Source organism: Pithys albifrons, chromosome 6, assembly GCF_047495875.1.
Source record: "Pithys albifrons albifrons isolate INPA30051 chromosome 6, PitAlb_v1, whole genome shotgun sequence".
Taxonomy (NCBI): domain Eukaryota; kingdom Metazoa; phylum Chordata; class Aves; order Passeriformes; family Thamnophilidae; genus Pithys; species Pithys albifrons.
In genome coordinates, this window is record NC_092463.1 from 51,421,530 (window position 1) to 51,441,718 (window position 20,189).

Below are 20,189 nucleotides of genomic sequence, written 5' to 3' on the forward strand. Positions count from 1 at the left end.
TCCTTCCTGCTATAAGTAAAGAACTGGCAGGAGGTGGGGTTGGGGGCTGTTACAACAGCTACAATTTTTAGTTCACTAAAATATTAGTATGTAAAGTGTCAGTACAGTTGGGAATTACACTGTACACAGCCCAGTTAAAGCACAGTTTGAATTTTGACGCATTGATGATAGAGTTCCTCCCTTGAAATGCTTATCTAAAGAACAGCTAATAGCCCATGGAGGTATTTGTGTCAGTGACACTTCTAGGCAGCAACAATATGTCTCCTAATAGCAAAGGATGAGTACTTGTTGAGTGAGAGCTATGTATGTTAAGAACATCTTAAATATCATCTCCACTGTTAAATATGTCAGGTACAGCGCACTCCCTTGCTTATCCCTGTCACCCATTGGTGTTAGATGTCCCCAGTGTGCTGGAACATTCCTGGGCTTGCAGTGGGGTGAAGAACACACTACTGAGGTGCCAGCATGCAGATAGCCTGGCAGCCCCCCGAATTCCCCTTGGATTTCTTCACTGTAACACTGAGGTCAGGATAAGTGGAGTTTTGGGACCAGAGCACACCTCTTGTGTCTGCTTAACCCCAGAGGCAGTGGGGATGGCCAGAGGAAGCAGAGCTGGCTAACTGGAGATCAGGCTTGGGCTTAGTTCTGGCATGTAATTTATTTTTCACTTCTGCAATGTAGGACTAATAAAAGCATGGAATAATCAGTGGTTACTTAGGCCTTCTTAGTGTCTGTGTCTATCATATAACTTCTGTTGTTTGAAAATGACCAAGTATTCTTCTTTCCATAGGAGAACATACTCCAGAAGGTGGTCATGACTGCGTTTGCTGACCGTACTGTGGTTACGATAGCAGTAAGTACAGTCTCTGCTGCCGTTCTAATGCCCACAAGAATCAGAAATGCCCCATTAGTCAGTTCTTGTCAATATTAATAAATGTGTTAATTTAGCCATTAATATTTTTAAGTGTTTTTTAAATGTAAGCCTTCCTTTCCAATTTAAACTACTTTCTTAACTTAAAACTCATAATAGCAGCTTCTTAACTGTGTTGCATGATGCTGAGATTGCCTGTAGGCACATGGTATAAGAATGCAGTCTGTCTTCTCTTATCCATTGTAGGCTAATTTAAAATACAATGCATTTCAATTACTGTGAAATATAAAAATAAGTTTCATCAAGCTAAAATAATTATTTAATTAAGGACAAGTGAAAAACTAAACATATTTCAGGGAGGTGAAATACAGTCAGTATGCTTCTTAGCATTTAAAAATGAGTCAAGAAACCTATGTTCAGGAATCTTTGAGCATCGTTTATTTTCACGTAGCACATGTATAATAGAAAACTTGATTTATCTTCTGGTATCCATTCAGTGTGTCATTATAAAAAAGCAAAGGAACATAAGCATGACATTTCCTGATTTTTCTGCATGAAAATTCAGATTTACACTGCATTCTGCATTTGTGTATCTTTTTCAGTTTGTTTGGGGACAGGCTGAGAAAGATGGATTAGTCTTTTACTCTCTTAGTGAGATTTAAACTGCACAGTTCAAACAAACAATATCTTGGAATAAACTTACTTTTAATGTTTTTACTTCCAAATGTAAATGTGATTGACAGCAGTTTGTATTAAAAACGTTCTGTGGTAGAATCATGATACTGTTTTGTGGAGAGGGGTTGGGTAGTAGTTTTGTCCTTTTTTTTTGTTTGGGATTTTGGTTTTGGGGTTGGGGGATTATTTGGTTGGTTGGTTTTGTTTGTTTGCTTGCATTTTCCAGAGAAAGCCATATATTCCTAAACAGTGTTTAGGAAGAACAGGAATAGGAAGAGTTACAGTACTGGCCCTGTATTATCTTCTGTGTTACTCACTGTGTTACCAGAATGGCAGCACTGATTGTGTTATGCTGAAAGAGATCAGACAACAAGGGCAGCAAGTTCAACTGTAATGTGATATTTCAGTCCCCTCCTGCTGCCTGTGGACTGAATAAATGTCCCAGAAACTGCACCAGAAATGAGATTTGTAGATGCCATCAGTGATTATTTTATGGAATGTCTGGCTAGTAAGCCACAGAAGGAAATACAAGAGTTGTTTTCGTATACTGAGGGTACCCAAAACCTGATTAAAAAACTTATGGGTGAAGAATGAGTGTGTAACAGACCCTATAGTGTTCTCAGATTAAATGTCCCTGCAGGAGTCATGCAGAGCCAAAAAATCCCATGCAGTTACACTCATTGAGATGCTTGCAAAAAACAAAACCCAAAAATAAATGGTGAAAAAAAGCTAAAGGAAGCAGCAAAGAAAATTGAATCTGACAGGCATTTTGGAAATTAACACAGGATTTTATTTTAGAAAAAGAAATAATTCATGCTATTTATTAGGGAATGTTTCAGTAAGGAGAGAAAGACAGTGGTCTGATTAGACAAATAAAAAAGATTATTAGAAACAAGAAGGCATTCTTGTAAAAGCTGAACTCATAGCCAAGGAAAGAGAAATTATCAAAATGGCATGTTATATGTGAAGAGCAGTAAGGCAAACAAAAAATCCAAAAAGAGAGCAGTGTCTGTAAGCCATAAAAGATAATAAAATCCATAAATCCCTGAAACACATCAGGAGCAAGAAGTCAGTCAGTTTACAGGGCTATTTGATGATCAATTCATGAAAGCTAATGTTATTGCAGAAAAGCTGAAGTAATTATTTTCAGTGGAAAATACTGGGAAGGTTTCTTGCTAATAAAATTAATCAAATGTTAGACCTTACTTGGAAAAGGGGAGAGAACAAAAAAGAAAATGTCATACCACTTAAGTCCATAGTTCACACGTGCCTTGACTATTGTGTGTAGTTCAAGTCTCCTAATTCCCAGAACAACACGTTACAACTGAGGAGTGTTGAGAAACACAAGGATGGTCGGAGGTGTTGGAACTGCTCCGGAAGGGGAGCAGCTGAATAGGCTGGGGCTCTTCTGCCTGGAAGGATAATGTAAGGACATGCAAGAGAATTCTGCAAAGTCACGAGGCATAGGACATCAGATGAAGCTCTGAGCAACAAGGCCCAGAGCACACAAAAGGAGGGGAGTACTTGTTCATATAGTGGGGAGGAAGTGTGGAAAAATTTCTTCCAAAGGATATGGATGCAAAATGTTTTTGAAAGCTCAAGAGAAGACATGAGCAACACCCTGGAAAACTGATCTATCTAGCTGGTTTTACAGACAAACCACACCAAGCTCAGGAACTCCCTCTGACCTAGAAGTAACCCAGGTCTGGGAGAGTTCCCACATGCAGTACCACACTTGCTTGCCCTGTTCTGCTCTGCCTGGCTACCTTCTTGTGGTAGCACTTGGTGGCAGGACACTGGCCTGGGGACATTGTTGTGTAAACTCATAGGACTCTTCATACTGAAGTACCTGTGTGCTCCTTAGGTACTTGAGTACCCATATGGCTCTTGGTGTGTATGTTTATCTGCACTATTTGCACAGTAAATTAGGATGAAAAGTAGGATAAATAGCCTGAATCAGACTTGATAGGAAAACTAATTTCTTGAAGTCTGTCTTAGCTTAGAATATATTGGATAGATACACTGACCTGGAATCTTATTTGTTTTTCAGCACCGTGTCAACACAATCCTCAATGCAGATTTGGTTATTGTAATGAAGAGAGGGGTTATTTTGGAATATGACAAGCCTGAGGTTCTGCTAGAACAAGAGGACAGTGTCTTTGCTTCTTTTGTACAAGCAGATAAGTAGTAAAAATAAAGCATTTTAGATTACAATTGTATTATTTTCTATAAATGTAAAATACCTGTAAATAAATATTATTTCATAATAAATTGAGCTTTTCCTTTTTTAATAAAATGAGCCATGTTTCTCCATCTGAAGCACTAATGAATTATCTGTGTTCTTATCTTTTTTGTATACAACTACTCTTCTTTTTATTTGCTACCAAAGAAACATGAAACATAGTTGAAAAAAAAATACATGGGTGAAATACAATAGGATACACATAAAATAAATATAGCCAGCATTGAGTTTCTATGTAACTTGCAAACCTCTTCTGTCATTTAACATGTTATTTTTCATGTGTCAATCCTACTGTAGATAATGCTTATGTCTGATTAAATACAGAAGGAAAAATTATATACCAAAGGTATTTCTCAAAAGCTTGTATCTCTTTTGGTCATATGACTTTGTAAAGCTTTAATATCTAAATATAAAATCTATAAAACATTTTTATATTGTGGTTTTTTTATGTGCCTCTGTTGTCTCTTAGACTCTCTTCTAATACCTTCTAGAAGTTAGTCACAATCTGATTCCACCTCTATGTCTGTTGAATACTGATTCCAAGCAGGATTGAGCCAGACTCTTTCCCAAACTGTGAAGAAGCTGAGAGAAGGCAGGCTGTGATAAAGTATCAGTGTTTAATGCAGACTGTTTCCAGACCTGTGCAGATGTACCAATTCATCTGGAAATTATCCCTCCAAGTCTGGTAAATAAACAGTATTAAACCTTTCACTGTAGCTCAGAGCCATGAGGACTTGACTCATCGTCTCCTAGTTTCACATATTTCACCCACTGTCATGCTGTTACTGGATTCACTGTGATCCTTAGAATTGTATTATGTATACTTATTAAGATAACTTTTTAACCACTGAAATTATCCTAATTTGGGTAGATGGCTATTCATCTCTGCCCTGTGAGAACCATTTTAGGATTTTTTCATTGCTTGGAGCTTAGAATGTCAATAACCCAATTATTATGGAATCTGTTCTTAAAACCTTTATTTTCTAGAAAAAGACAGCTTGGTGTTCTCATGGGATATGTGATATTTTAATGCATTACTTCCAGCACTGCAGCAGAGAGCAAGGAAAACTGAAGAACTGTTGTTGCTCTTAAGTAGTGCTACCAGTGCCACAGCAGACTATTTGCAGCATCTGCCTGCTGTTGTTAGGGCAATAATGAAGGGCAGGTAGCTGGTGCCAGAGAAGATATAACCAACAGGAGATGGTAGGATGAACAGTGTTAAAAAGTGGGGAGGTAGGATATGGCTATGCATATGAAATAAATGCATGAGCAATTTATGTAGTAGCAAGACATTGCCTACTACACTTGGAGAGAAAATGGGCAGTTGGGTGATATCTACTCCTACAGGCAATTATTTGCTGCAGAACTATTTGTGTGTTTTTACTCCGGTATACCAGGCTTCCATTAGGGGAATGAGAGAAGAAACAGGGAGGAGAGAGGTGACTATCCATTCAAGGGCACAGAGCAAGTTTCTACTACAGCTGCTGTGTGTGCTATCTCCAGTACTGGTCCAAGGAGGTATACCATCCTATAAAGGCTTAGGGAATCACCACCCTGCAGGACACCTCAAAAATGCTGCAGAGAGATCCTCAGAGGCTTTGCAGCCATCTGTGGAAGATCCTAAATCCTAATGGCAAGAGGAAAGATGTAGAGAAGTGAGATTTCATATGCTTTTAATTAAGTGTCTGGGATTTGACACTGCAATTTGGACTAGCTCCTGTTCCACAAGCTGCTGACAACCTTACCCAGAAGGGAATGCAGAGGAGTAAAGAACATAGCTTATTGCTAAGAAGACTGTACTATATCTCACAGTGTTAAGAAACTAGAACTCAAAGTACAAATGTCATATGTTTCCATTTTAAATGTGGCTTATATTTCATGAAGCAGTATTGCAAGAGAGTAGGGTGAGTTGGTTCACATCTAAGGATTATATATCTTTTCAATGGTACCACACTGCTGAATAAATACATGTGAACAGGGAGGCTCTTGGCTGCCACTTGAACAGGACACACTTAACATTTCCTCAGTACATTTTATCTAATCTTGTTTATATGGGGTCAAGTCTCAGGGAGTTTCTGCCCCTAAATCCAAAGTGTTGGAGTCTCAACAGTGATCAGAAGCAATACCCAAGAACTTTATTATGTGGTAGGAGCTCCCTGTGGTTATCCAAGTCAATAAACCCTGTTGCTTTGAGATTAGGCAGTCCAGAAGTTGCTACTGAATGAGGCTCATACGTATTTGCAGGACAAGGAAGCATTGCTAAGCCACGTGCTGTACTGAAATGGGTGTAAGGCAGCACTGGAGCAGACAGGGCCAGATTTCCAGTTCTCCTCTGGGATGGGACTCAGCTCAGTCTCAAAGGGGTTAGTGGGATGGGCTGTCCATGGAGATGTAACCATGGTTTGTTTTGCTTGCTTTCTAGAAATGCTTCCATTATATGAAAACCTTTATAGCATTTGTTCCCATGTATTAGTCTGACCCTTTCATCCCATTCTTCTTATTTCTAAGGGAAGCCTTTGTAGCATTACTCTGCTTGTAAAGGCAGCGTAATACCATGGCAACAGCTAGATTTTAATTCTAATTTAACAATTATCATAAGATCTTATTTGATAGCTGTTAAAGTTAGGATAGATGGGGGGGGGGAGTTTAGAAATGTAAAACCTATTTTTCGGGTGGAAAAACATACCCCTCATGATTCAGTACTACACAGTGGGATTGTTCGTTCCTGGGAGCCCAGTTTGTTCAGCAGCTCTTAACACAAATATGTTGGCTCACTCAGAATATGTCACTTTTTTTCTTTTAAGTATCTGTCACTTGATCCACAAAGACAGGGCTTCTCTTTATTCTGGTCTAGAAATTCTTTAGCAGAAGCCACTTGCTTTGCTATCCCATCTCAACCCATACGTGCTTAGATGTTGAGAAAAAGTGGCAAATAATAGTCCCAATAAAGAACAGAAGGTGAAGCAAAGGAACATAGAGTGCAGGATTCCTAAAACCAATACAGTGGATGTGTTCATGCCATACCCCTTGCTGTAGCAGACCCCATGGTTCATTCCTAGCACCAGGGGATGCAGCAGTTCACTCTTCCCTTTCAAACGCTCTCCCACATACTGATTTTTATCTGTTCGACATTCATGGAGGTACCGCCCTCTGCAGGAAAAGGTACAGAATAAGCCCACGGTTAGGAAAGAGTAAGGAAAACGGCACAGAAGTCAGGACTGCCTATTGAATCCCTCCATCCATCTCTATAAAAGAGTGTGACATGCTGCCTGTGAACTGCACGATTTTACATATCCTGCTTATGCTCACTTCAAAATGCTGGAACTATGAGCTGCCATCAGCTGGAGAACTATACCTTGGACAAGTAAATCTTAAAATTACTTCATCCTTTTGGGGTGTTTGAGGGGTTCTTTAATGTTGGGGGGGAAGTATTTAAAAAAGCCCTATTTTTTTAGAATTAAATTGCACATATAAATCATGTACTTAGCAAACTAAAAATGTAGGGGTAGGTGACATATTCACACTAAGCACACTAAGAGTCTAGTAAAGAGATACAGAGAAAGGGGAAACACCTTTGACTACACTCAGTGGCCTGGCAGCCACATGCCAGTCACCTTGTTGCTTTTCTAGTTTTATTTAACAAAGAAGCAAGAAAGATGACCTAGAATAAGAAAAATCATGTAATATTTGGAAATTTGACCCTTGATGTATGCAAGGACATGGCACGCATTAAAAGTAGATATAGTCTAAATTAATAGTAAACATTTAATTACAAGACCTATAACAACTGCTCAGAGAGCTCAGGGTGACTATTCAAAATACTCTTCTGAAATCCCTAGGTGGGCCGCTTTAAGTAGGTGTGAGTGGTGAAAGTTAATTTCAACCCCAACTGGCTGACTCCCAGACATTAACTGGACAACTGCCTTGCCCAGGGAATCATTGCCAACAGCTGCCTACAGTGTGTGCCACAGCACTTAGAGACAAAACTGAAGGGAAGTCCACGGATACATGCAATTAGAAAAAAATAATCACAAGTCCATTGGTACTAAAGAAAAACCTCTTATTCAGAATATCCCAGGATGTTTTAGCAATTCTACAATGTTGGTGTCTAAACTGAAATAGAAACATAATATTGAAATCAGAGTAAGTAAACACATGGATGAGAATATTGCTGTTTACACAGTAGAGAAGTCAAATCAAAATGTTTGTAAATAATGCATCTTGTCAGGGAGATACATCCTTACAGCCATGCACATGTGTGTGTTTACACCCATAGAAACATCACGATGCCACAGATGGGTTTTAGCTTCCTGCCTCCTTTTGTTGCCTCTTCCAAGAATATGCCTGTCTGGAAATTCATGTCACTGGGGGTTAACCCTTTGCAGCTGGATTTTTTTTTCAGCTTTTACTGCTATTTGGACTATTTAATGAGCTCCTTCGCTCTGGGGAAAAAAAAAAAAAAAAAAAAAAGATAAAGGTCCCTATTCAGTCTAAATAACACTAGCAAATTTTATAAGTGGGATTGAGCCCCTCTAGCTCCAGGTCTCTGTGTAACCATTACATCCTTGGATTTACCTTCTTCAAGTAAATTTCTTGCCACCAACTGCCTGATTTATTAGGTGAGCACTTTCATCTTATTTACAGAAAAACGTGCAGGTGGAATTTCAGGATGATTATTCTTATTCTTATAATAAATTCGTTTTAAAAAATTGCTCAGTACCGTTTTTCTTTTTTTTTCTGTTTCACGGAATAATCATCTGACCTGAAGCCCCAGCATCCCACAAAGCAGCCCCCTCTTAATGGAAGGCAGCTGGGGCAGCAAATCCAACCTGGAGCAAATGTTTACGCACAAACCGCGGCCCGAAACCCTTCCTCAGGGGGAAGAAGGAAAAAAAAAAAAAGAAAAAAGAAAAAGAAAAAAAAATCACCCTGAGGGGTACAAGGTAGAGAAACGCCCCCAGCTCCCTCGGGAGCGCTGCAGGGCCGGTTCCGGTGGGGGCTGCGGCGGCGCCGTTCGCCCGCTCGGCCCCCGGCGCGGCGCCCCCCCGTCCCCGCCGCGCACACACACACACACAGACACACACGGTGCCTCCCGGCCCGGCTGCTCGGGGCGGCGCGGGGCGGCGGCGGGGAGCCATGCTCTCGAGGAAGGGGATTATCCCCGAGGAGTACGTGCTGACCCGGCTGGCGGAGGATGTGCCGGATCACGCCCGGTACCGCGCGCGGGAGAGGCGGGCGCGCTTCGTCGGCAAGAACGGCGCCTGCAATGTGGCCCACAAAAATATCCGGGAGCAGGGACGCTTCCTTCAGGATGTCTTCACCACCCTGGTGGACCTCAAGTGGCCACACACGCTGCTCATTTTCACCATGTCCTTCCTCTGCACTTGGCTGCTCTTTGGCATGGTCTGGTGGCTCATCGCCTTCGCCCACGGAGACCTGGACCACAGCACGCGGCTGCAGCGGGACCCCGCGGAGGGGGCGGCCGGGGCCACGGCCAGCTTTGTGCCCTGCGTGACCAGCATCCACTCCTTCACCTCCGCCTTCCTCTTCTCCATCGAGGTGCAGGTGACGATCGGCTTCGGGGGGCGCATGGTGACGGAGGAGTGCCCGGCCGCCATCCTGGTGCTGATCGTGCAGAACATCGTGGGGCTGGTGATCAACGCCATCATGCTGGGCTGCATCTTCATGAAGACCTCGCAGGCCCACCGCCGGGCCGAGACCCTCATCTTCAGCAAGCACGCAGTCATCGCTCTGCGGGAGGGCAAGCTCTGCTTCATGCTGCGCGTGGGCGACCTCCGCAAGAGCATGATCATCAGTGCCACCATCCGCATGCAGGTGGTGAAGAAGACCGCCAGCCTGGAGGGGGAGGTAGTGCCCCTCAACCAGATCGACATCCAGATGGAGAACCCCGTGGGGGGCAACAGCATCTTCCTCGTCTCCCCACTCATCATCTACCACGTGATAGACAAGAACAGCCCCCTCTACGACATTTCTCCCATGAACCTTCACCACCACGAGGACCTGGAGATCATTGTCATCTTGGAAGGGGTAGTGGAGACCACCGGCATCACCACTCAAGCCAGAACTTCCTACCTGGCGGATGAAATCCTCTGGGGCCAAAGGTTTGTGCCCATTGTGGCAGAGGAAGATGGGCGGTACTCTGTGGACTACTCGAAATTTGGCAACACAGTGAAAGTGCCCACCCCTTCATGCACTGCGAGGCAGCTGGAGGAGGACAAGAGCATTATGGACACCATGGCATTGTCCCCTAAAGGCACAATAAGGAGGAGGTCTGTCAAGCTAAAACCCAAGTTTACCATAAGCGATGAGCCTTCCTGATGCCTTCTGACTGGGAAACTCTGTTAGGGCTTTGTATCTGAAAGATCTCATGAACTCAAAACACTGAGGTGGCCTCTTACTTTTTTTTAAATTCAGGTTGGTAGCACAAGGTATGTTCTGGTGTTATTTATTGTGGGGAAATCTAAAGCTAATTATATTTTTTTAACAGTGTGAGAGATTTCAAGCAGAACTGGGTGTAGGAAAATCATGATCTGCAGCTTTAAATTTCCATTCAGACTATTTAATTGCACGATCATTCTGCATTGATTCAACTGCAGGTAATAACACATTTTCTCAAAAAAAGTATATTTATCCTCCGAGATTGCAGTTGTTAGGGTCTTGCAGTGTTCACAAGTCAGTAGTTTTTAACTGCTTTTATTCCTAACTTGAACAATCAATATAGCAAAATAAAATATTAATAATTAATAAAGTAGGATGGATTTAAATTATAAATAAGCGTCAAACAATATTAAGTATGACAGAAGACCATGTCTGGAAGTCTATATATCATATGCTGTGTCTCAAAGAAATTTACTGCTGGATTTACATCATCCATATTGTGTTGTATGGAGCCACTCCTACCAAATACAATATGAAATGTATTTGAATATTTACTTTTGTTTCTTTTAAAGGTCTTTATACTTCCAAAATAAAACATTCAGGAATACCTTTTTGGACTGTACATTTCTGATATTAAGCAATGCTTTTCCTTTAAAAGGAGTAACAGAAAAAATGCAGTTTAATTATAAACCAGAAAAAACTCTGTATTTTAATTTCTACATGAAGAGAAGCAACATTCCCCCCTCCCTAGGCCACATGGCAGTAGGATGCTGGGTGAAAAAATTAACCTCTCCCTTGGGTCATGGTGAATTCTGCTAGATAATCAGGGAATAAAAATAGAATTAGATATTTTAAATGAAAGGGCAGTACTGAATGCTGAAATTATATCTGCTTGCAGTAGGCAAAACCTTTCACTCCTTTCCCTTTTGTAAAAGAAGCCGAGGTTTTTATGCTTAGGGGAGAGAGGAATGTGTAAGACAGCGTGGTCACTTCTGGGATGCTATGTCACAAAACACAGTCCTGCTGAGGAAATGATTCCTTTTCCAAGTTCATCCTGTGCCTGCCTTGGTTTTTAGCTGACTTCCAGATCTGTCATTTACCAGCAAACATGAAGGAGCCATGTTCACCCGCTCGGTTCCACAGTGACAACAGGAGCAATTCCCCTTAGCACACTCCTGCAAATCCACTATCTGCAAACACTGGTTACAGCAGCAATTTTATTTCTCTTCAGGGTTATCAGGAGATAGCACCAGTATTAACTGCAGTGCAACCAGTCACTGGTGGAAAAAAATGTTTAAATAAAGCCTAAATAAGCATCCCAGAACTGATCCAATGCCTGGTTACACAAGCTATGCAGAGAAGGTCCAAGTTAGTTACAACTTAAGGGAGTTCTACTATCAAGTCTTGTGTGTAATATAGTTCACAAAAAACACCCAAAATGGTTTGTGTTGGCAATAATAGGGCAAACTTTTCATGCATTGTCAGTGTAACAATCTGACAAACTCATTCAAAAGTATAAGAAAAGTAACTATGGAATGTTTTCAGGCATCTATAATGAAACAAAATAATGTTTGGGTGAAATCAGATGTTGTTTTAAAAGGCTAAAATATTAGTTCTATTTTTGCTGTTTATGTATTTCAGTTTTATCAAGACCTGTATCAGCATTATCAGACTGCCTGTTACAGGAATAAGCACCTACTCAGTTTCCAAATTCTCGATACACCAATACTCTTCTGTGAACAGCTCTGAAAGTGTAATTTGAGTTTCACAAAAGAAAGACAGTAAAACTATCATTAACGAGCAGTCAGCAAAAAAATTTGGAAAGGTATATTTTACATTTGTAATCAGAACACCCCCCTTATTTTTTATAATAGTGAATGATTAAATGCCTTTGGTCAAATTTCTTGTGTAAGGCTGAGTTGAATTGTCACATTTTACTTTCCAGCTTTCCCTTTTACTCCCCCTGTTCCTGGCAAAGGGCACTTACAGTAGAACTACCTGCGTTTCCAGGGCACTGTTTCTGCTTTGAAAATTCATTGCTTTTTATTACTTGTCACAATACACTGCTCTATTTTTACAAGAGTCATAGACAGAATATTTGTTAGCTTTCCAGCAACTTGAAATCTTTGGCCTCTCCATAGTTTCCTTAATGCCTTATTTCAACGTGTAAAAGATACACCTTAAGGTTCTCTCAAGAAACTTACTGAGCTCTAGTTGCATTTTAAAGCTCTTTTCAAGATTTGACCTAAATGTGAAGCAGTCTCAGCAGCAATACCATGCAGCTATTTTCAGGAACTGATGCAAGCATCTTTTTGCCTCAGGGAAATCTGTGAAGCACAGAGGTGCAAAATTCTCTTTGTTCACTGTGAATGAGAAGGGAAAGATGGGAGGAAACAGCTTGCTTTCACTGGGCTACTGTCAGGACCATCTTTTATGTCACTTCTTTTACAAGAATTTGCCTGATTTTCTAAGTCCTGCAATAAAAAGGCATCATAATATTATATGGATGGCAGGAGCTGTCCTGTTAAAATCACCATAGTGAATTATTTGATTGAAAGTGTTTTGAATCTTGGGATTGTTGTGATCTAAAATCCTTCTGCTCTTTCACCATTTAAAATATTCAAAACCATTTCAGGGGCAGAGTAAGGAGAAATAAGCATATTTATTTTGCACTATGGATATCACTTCATTTTGGGTATCCTTTCATTTTGTCTTTTACACAATATTTAGGAGCATGGGTATCTCAAATACTTCTTAAAGTTGTACTTCTGCTGACTGCCCCCATTCTCTGTAGGAAGGCTCTGAATAAAGCGGCAGTGCTGTCTTTTGATGTAGAAAAGTTCTCATTCTTAGCAATGAGCAAACACTGTGTTTCCTGTAGTTGAAGTCCCAAATAAGTGGGTTTTTGAACTGTCTTTCTCAGCCCACGTCTGCTTGTTGCTAGGTGGCATCACAGTTTGGATCCTGCTGGATCCAAGCTGGGGAGAGAGTGCTGTGGCTCCAAAAGTCCTCTGTGCAGAAATGGGCATGAGGGAAGCTGGAGGCTTACCCTGTCTGAGGCATGGACATGGACACAAGAAGTAGGAAGCGCAGTTTTTATCGTGACCCAGTGATGAGTTTTGGGTGTGACAGAACCAAATGAGTGCATGGGAATTGCATTTCATGTGCTTCAAACTCTGGATATCATTATCAGCTTGTACTCACAAGTTCACTGTGTTCAGTGCATTCGAACTAGGAGTTTGTGAAGCTGCTTGGATGGAGAGAAGGATCACAGAGCTGGTTAATCAGAAAGGGAGACTTGAGAACATTCATGTTTTATGCCATACTTTTAGAATAATTGTAGTGACTGCTGGTTAGCCACTGAGCATATCAGTTTCATGTTGTGTTTCCTAATGAAATGAAGGGACATATGTATGAAAATCAGAGTGTAATAAGGTCCAACTTTGTCTCTTTATCCCCCAAGGCCATGATAAGTACAGTATTACAGCAGCATACTTCAGCAGCACTTGTCCCTGTAAAATAGCTGCAAGCCGGAAGTGAACTGCAGAGGTGGCATATTAAGGCAAAAGAGAATCAGGGACACAACAGATACATTTAAAATCCAGAAATTACACAGTGGGAAGAATGTAAAGAAGTAATAAACTGTTTTCTTTTCAAGGACCAGCAAAGGTGTGATGATGCTGAGATGAGAAGTCAGAAACCTAAAAAGCAGATATGAGATGCTGGTGTAAGTCTTTAAGAAGGCCGTGGTTTACATGCTAGCAGAGATTAGCAACAGGGTCAATGTCAAAATTCAGGCTGCCCTGTAAGGCGAGACTGCAGGCTGGGCATGATCAGCGTTACTCAATCCAGTGGGTAAATATTGCTGCGTGTTGAGCAAGGTACAAGTCAGAACAGAGCCCTGTTGGAAGCAGTGTTAGGAGGACATTTTGGTGTCTAACCCTGGTGGTTAGTTATTTATTAATAGTTAATAATATCCAACTAATGAGTTATTAAGAGTTTTTCGAAAACTGAATTTGTTTCTTCATGTTTTCCTTCCTCTTCCACTGTTTATTGTACTTCAGTGGCCCCTAAAGGTAATAATCATAGGTGTGCTAGCACAGGTTGTTTTGTTTTGGGATAAAGCACAAGAGTGTTTTGAGAAACAAAATACAAATTTAAATAGATACTAGAAACCCAAAAATCTCTGTGAAATTGCCAAGCTTGCAACTTTCACACTGATTATTTGTACATTCGTAGTAACTGGATATTAATAAACTATCATGGATTATTCTCTCTTTCATTTTGCAGGTTTGTGTGGAAGGAAAAGTGCTTTAGCTCCTCAGATTAGGGTTGAGGAGAAGAGAAGAAGTTTCAAAATCACTGCATTATAGGTTCCCTGGTTACACCTTTCCCTCTTCTCGTGCTCGAAGTCATACTGGTGTTGCCACTGAGAATGGGCAGGGTCAGTGGTCTTTTCAGTGCATGTTCCCATGTGGAACTTCATTTATCCAAGGCCAGTTGCCCCATTCCAAAGTGGACATCTCAAACCCACCAACCCTGATCCAAGCCTCCTGAAAGGCAGTAGAAAAATTTCCACCCATTTCAGTGTATTTTTGGATCAAAGGACTTAATCTGCCAACCTGCTGAAAGCATGTTCTGCAGCAGAAAGGGGGATTCAATCAGCACTGCAGACCCTACTGAAGCAGAGGTGCTGTTGGAGGTGAGAGGACCCTTGGGTGAGCTGGACTGAGGCAGATTGGGGGACGTGTGTGCAGCATAGCTGATGACTGTCTAACTGCCTGTGACAGGTGACTCAGTGCACTATTTTTGATCCAGCAATGGGAGAAAGATACATGATAGAAACCTCCATACCCCCCAGAAGAACTATTAAAAGAGCAGAAGACATTCTTAAGAGGCTGCAGATACCACTGCCTCCATCCTGCTCTAAGCACTGCTGGGTGCCTACAGAGGATGGTATGCTGCATGTTTTTCTGGCTTACGCCCCTGTTTTAATATATAGCATGACTTTAATGAGTTAGCACAGGGGAATGACTCAGTTTAAATAGAATTTTAAAAAATCAAAATCTGAAGCTCCTCTTCACCACTTGCCTCTGTCAACCTTTGTGCCTGACTTACTTAGGAGTTTAAATGCCAATGGCAACACCCTACGAGAGGTTACCTAACCAGCTCCCTTATTGCAAAGCTGAGCAGCATTAAATAAGCAACTCCATCTGACTGAAAGGGCCTTGTGACAATGGCTCTACAGAGAAACATGTCTTCTCTTTCCTTCCCTTGCAGGAGCTGAGGCCCTGAGCTGGGAGTAGGGCTGGCATGTGCTGTGGCAGGAAGGGGGGGAGCCACACTTTTCCTTCTCTAGCTCTTCCTTTTTATTTGCTATTTTAATGGTGGTTAATACCTGCTTATAGTTTTGTCTTTATGTTTGCTCTGCCCAAGGGAGGGTAGGCACAACATATAAATAGCATTGTTGTTGCTATAGTCTCAATAATGTTATTCCTGAGCAGAGCTAAAGCACAAAAATTGACAATGAGCATCAGTGCCAACAGCAGGAGTTCTTGACTTCAATGAGCTTCAAGTCCAACCTCCATTTTAACTCCTGGGACTTTAAATCCAAGAGAGCTTGCCAAGGAGTTAATTAGCACCAGGATTTCCCTCTTAGGGTTGGGCACTATTAGGTTAATGGAGTGTGCAGCTGACCCAAATAGTCCCTGCTGGTGCCTTTGTTACAATAGTAATGTTGTTCCTTGGCTTTAAAATTTCCTGGGAACTTCTTCCTGTGCCTTGTGAGTAAAAATTTGGTTTCATTTCCTTTTCTCTAGTATGAGAATATGGTCCTTGTGCATATTGTATAATCCTCTATGCTAAGGCATTTGTATTACTTTACTGTTTATGTTGTGGTCTTAGATCACCTTGTCCTGTTTGTCATGTACCTGAAAGAAGGTTGTAATGAGGTTGATGTTGGTCTCTTTTGCCCAAGTCAGAAGGGACAGGACAAGTGCAAATGGCCTCAAGATATGTCAGGGGATGTTTAGACTGGGTGTTAGGTGAAATTTTGTCACTGAAAGGGTGGTCAGGCCTTGGAACAGGCTGCCCAGGGAAGTGGTTGAGTCATCATCCCTGAGGGTGTTTAAAAGCTGGGGTGCTGAGGACCATGATTTAGTGATGAACTTGGTGGAGTGGGCAAAGCTATTCCATAAATGTGTGATGTTGACTGACTGGTTTGTGTTTTACTATTAAAATGGTCATTTTCACATTCCACTGTAACAATAAATAACTACCTGAAGAGACAACTATAAATAAAAGACTTCCTGCCAGCTTGTTCCCCTTGTTTGGACTTGGCCTTGAACAAGCCCAGTGTGAGACTTGCATGTTCCAAAACCTTTTTATCACTGAACCTCTGTCTGGACTGCCAGAGATCCCTTACTCCCTCCTTCAGGTGACTTTCATATCAAAAACCAGCTTCATTTAAAACTACAAATATTAACCTGTAAACAACTTTTATGCTGTTGATGGACAATACAGATTCTGCCTGTTTCTTCCTCTTTGACACACACACGTTGCTGATCCCAAACCCAGAGTTCTGTAGGTGATGCAGGGCCAAGGAGCTGCTGAATAAACCATCCTGTCACTTACCACACCTTCCAGTAACGTTTGCCTGGTGAGGTGTGAATCATGCTCAGGACTGATATTATCAAAATGGCCTTTATAGCTCTGTTTTAAAACTAAAACTTTCAAGGTTTTTTGTGGCTTTGCTTTGCTGACAGAGGCAGTTTATTAGCAGCCCCATTAGATTTTTCTACAAAGTAGGAAGAAATAAAATTAATTTCAATATACTGACCTATCATAAAGGGAGTTAATCTGTCTATAGAAAAATCTACAATCTTGTGTTAAAAAGTATTGCCCATTTTACATCACTCAACAAAATTCTTAGTAGTAGGTATTACTCAATATCCAGTCATCACTGTTTTTTACACTGGCTCTCAGAGAAACTACTCCAAAGTGTACTAAATGCAACAGGTGTCATCTTACTGACTTAAGTCTGGATGCAGTTCAGAGAAAGCCTGGCTGAAATAGTGTGCTGGCACTCACATTTCATTCATTTTCCTGAAACAGTTAAAACAAATGAAAAAAATACTTATCAGCTTTAATGGTGAGGTTTGACTTGATCCTTAGCGAGTTATAGGTGGAAAGTTATTTCACTTTTAAAGTTTATGGTGTAGCTACAGCTCATTCACTGGAAAACTGGAGTGAAAAATTGAGAATTTCCATATAATTCTGACATACCAAACTACTTCCTTAAAATTATAATATCCTTTAGGTAAGACTCCCAATACCTCTAATTACTTTGTGGGTGTCTTATTCCTTTATCCAGCCAGTCTAAAAGAAGTTTGAGTATCTGCAAACTAGTATCCAGATTAAAACTCACTTCTAAAAGGTAACAAACAATAATAAAACAATAGTTTGCTTGCAAGCCTGATTTGAAAGGCTTGTTCTACATGTGTGTTTGATGTTGTCAGGTACAAAATTTGATACAGAAATTTCTAGACACAATCATACTGACTTTGGTGGTTTGTGTAGTTTCTCTTATCCTGGAGAAAACAGGAGATTTTGCTAAACCAAGAGAGTAAGTCTTCCAATAAAAAGCTGCTGCACTAAAATACTCCTGGAACACTAAGCCAAGAGTGATTTATTACAGAGGAAAGAATTGCAATGGTAAAAGGGTATGTGTGCTGGTTTTTAGGTGCTTGGTACCTGGACTCAGTAAGACACTGAGTATTTAAGTATAGTCATGCTGCTTATATTAAAAGAGAGAAATTCTGCTCTTTGTTAAAGGGGGTTGTTTTATTTTTCTGGCAGTAGGAGTATGATCAAAGTATAACTCCTATCTACATGATAGCAATTAAGCACTTGACTTGAGCAGGCTTTTTTGAGCCCATTCACCATCACCCACCAATTAAAACATTCTCTTCCATTGTTACAAAAAAGGAGCACATTTATAGTTTGAGGACAAACTAGTTAAGAAGTAAACACCAGGACAGGGTTTGGTGCTAACACTTCTCAAGTATGAAATGTAAAAGCTATACCACTTTTTTTCCACTAGAATTTTACAGCAGGTGTGAAATTACATCCTGTGGTTGAGAGGGTAGAAAGAAAGTGAAATAGATTTTGCCAGATGTAATATCTCATGGACAGTAATCTGGTGGTGGAATAGCTGGCTTAAAAGTAACAGAACCTCATTTTTGGCTATTTTTTCCCAACCACTTTACTTCCAGCATTTCATGGAAGGGAGTACAACATGCTTTACTCATTTGAAATAGAATAATTCAAGGAAAGCAAAAATCCAAATTAAATTCAACCTTTGTTTATACCAGTTTGTTGGAGCTTTTGTAGGGACTCTCAGTAGCAAAAATAACATGCCAAGTGAATATACCTTGTGGAGCACTGCAAGGACTAATTCCATGAAAACTTTAGCCAGGGTCTCGTGAGTTGCACCTTCCTGTCCCAGACAGGCTATACAGACTCTGGACAACTGAAACAAAATTAATTTTCCCCTACAAATTACATCAATTAGGGCTTTGTACTGCCCTTACAGTGAAAGGTCCCATAGATGTAGTATACATACCTTAGAAGTCTCTTATTTAGTGTTCTCCAGACTTCGTACGTTACTTTAAAAGCCATTTTTTCCCCCAAATATGAACTCTGTAGTGTTACCTGGAGCACAGAATAGAGTAGAAGCAGTTGTCTGAGTGGCTCAGTATCTCATCTGATGCTACCCTTGATTATATTTCCTCCAGTAAACACTGAATTTTAATCTCTTCAGGTCAGAAACCACTTACTCTATGTATGCAGACACAGAGACTATATAGTATTTCCTACTGCTAGATAAGCAGATAAAGATGTGAAAAGAGGGTCAAATAAACTTGATTATTTATCTCTTTATAGCTTTGGTATTTATATATTTGGTTAATTATACAGGAAGCAAGAGAAATCCGGTCTCAGTAAGGAATATGAGAAATAATGTTCTTTTGACAGCTTAAACACAGCAAACCTCTAGTCCTCTAAATATGAAAATAATTTAGTAATTTAGTACTCATCCACTTACAGAGCTTCTGTAAAAAATATAACATGTAATTACATATTTTATTTTCCCTGGCTATGAAGTTCCCAGCTTCTCCTTGCTAGTCCTTCTCGTGATCCCCAAAACAGCTACGCCAGCATAATTTAAAAGGTTATGAATTAAAGTGGTTTCCTTGCTGTGAAATAATTTATTTATTTTCTCTTAAAAGGTCAGTGTCATCTTATTATACTTCCTCAGGAAAATACTTATGAAACTCCAAGAGCTATTCTTCCTTTTTTTTGTTTGTTTGGGGGTTTTGTTTGGTTGGTTTTTTGTTGTTTGTTGTTTTTTTCTGTAATAGTTTCTTGGAAGCTTCAAGGAGACACAGATCATTGTGTCTGCACAATGGATTAGGCTCCTTGATTTCCAGCAGAGGAAGCAGGATTACAGGTTCTGTAGACACTGAAATTCTCAGGCTACCTCTATTTCCCAAGATGAAGCTAGTCCTCAGGCTAGATTTAGATCTACATTTTCCTTTCTTCTGTGTGCATTAGTTTGCAGGTGTAGAGTTCTGCTCTGTAGGTGTCTCATAGTGGAACACTCAGGCCTGTGTGGGATTCTTTTTTTTTCCCCCTTAACACTTTGTTAAGATCATGACAAATCCTGTGAAATCTGCTCAGGAGCAGTAGTTTTGTTGTTCCTTAGGTTCAGCCCTCTCAAAACTCTCTATTTCTGGCATGTCAGTGCTTATAAAGCTGGACATGTAGGACACAACTGCACTGACCTCACTCCAGGGTAGACTCCGAGCAAATCTGACTCATGGCAGAGCTAACACAGGTTTAAAGGCAGTGTGTCCTCTCCAGATGTTTTCAACTGGACCAAGGAGGAAAGTGTAAACATACTGCCCAAAGAGCACAGGATAACAGAGTCACTTTGTAAACTAA

The 20,189-nt window shown here is 40.6% G+C and overlaps 2 protein-coding genes across 2 annotated transcripts in view; both read left to right on the forward strand.

Moving 5' to 3' along the window:
• Positions 1 to 4,210, forward strand: part of ABCC8 (ATP binding cassette subfamily C member 8) — a 79,179-nt gene extending 74,969 nt beyond the window's left edge. The window contains exons 38-39 of the mRNA XM_071558881.1: positions 791 to 853; positions 3,597 to 4,210. Of these exons, the coding sequence (XP_071414982.1) occupies positions 791 to 853; positions 3,597 to 3,734 (201 nt within the window). The 3' untranslated portion in view covers positions 3,735 to 4,210. The remainder of the gene's footprint in view (positions 1 to 790; positions 854 to 3,596) is intronic.
• Positions 4,211 to 8,588: 4,378 nt separating this feature from the next.
• Positions 8,589 to 10,796, forward strand: KCNJ11 (potassium inwardly rectifying channel subfamily J member 11). Its single transcript, XM_071558882.1, has 2 exons — positions 8,589 to 10,223; positions 10,297 to 10,796. The coding sequence occupies exon 1, from the start codon at positions 8,925 to 8,927 to the stop codon at positions 10,125 to 10,127; it is 1,203 nt and encodes a 400-aa protein (XP_071414983.1). The 5' UTR covers positions 8,589 to 8,924; the 3' UTR covers positions 10,128 to 10,223; positions 10,297 to 10,796.
• The last annotated feature ends 9,393 nt before the right edge of the window (positions 10,797 to 20,189 follow it).

Coding starts and splice junctions, on each gene's coding strand:
- KCNJ11 (XM_071558882.1), top strand. CDS start 8,925: ATGCTCTCGAGGAAGGGGATTATCCCCGAGGAGTACGTGCTGACCCGG.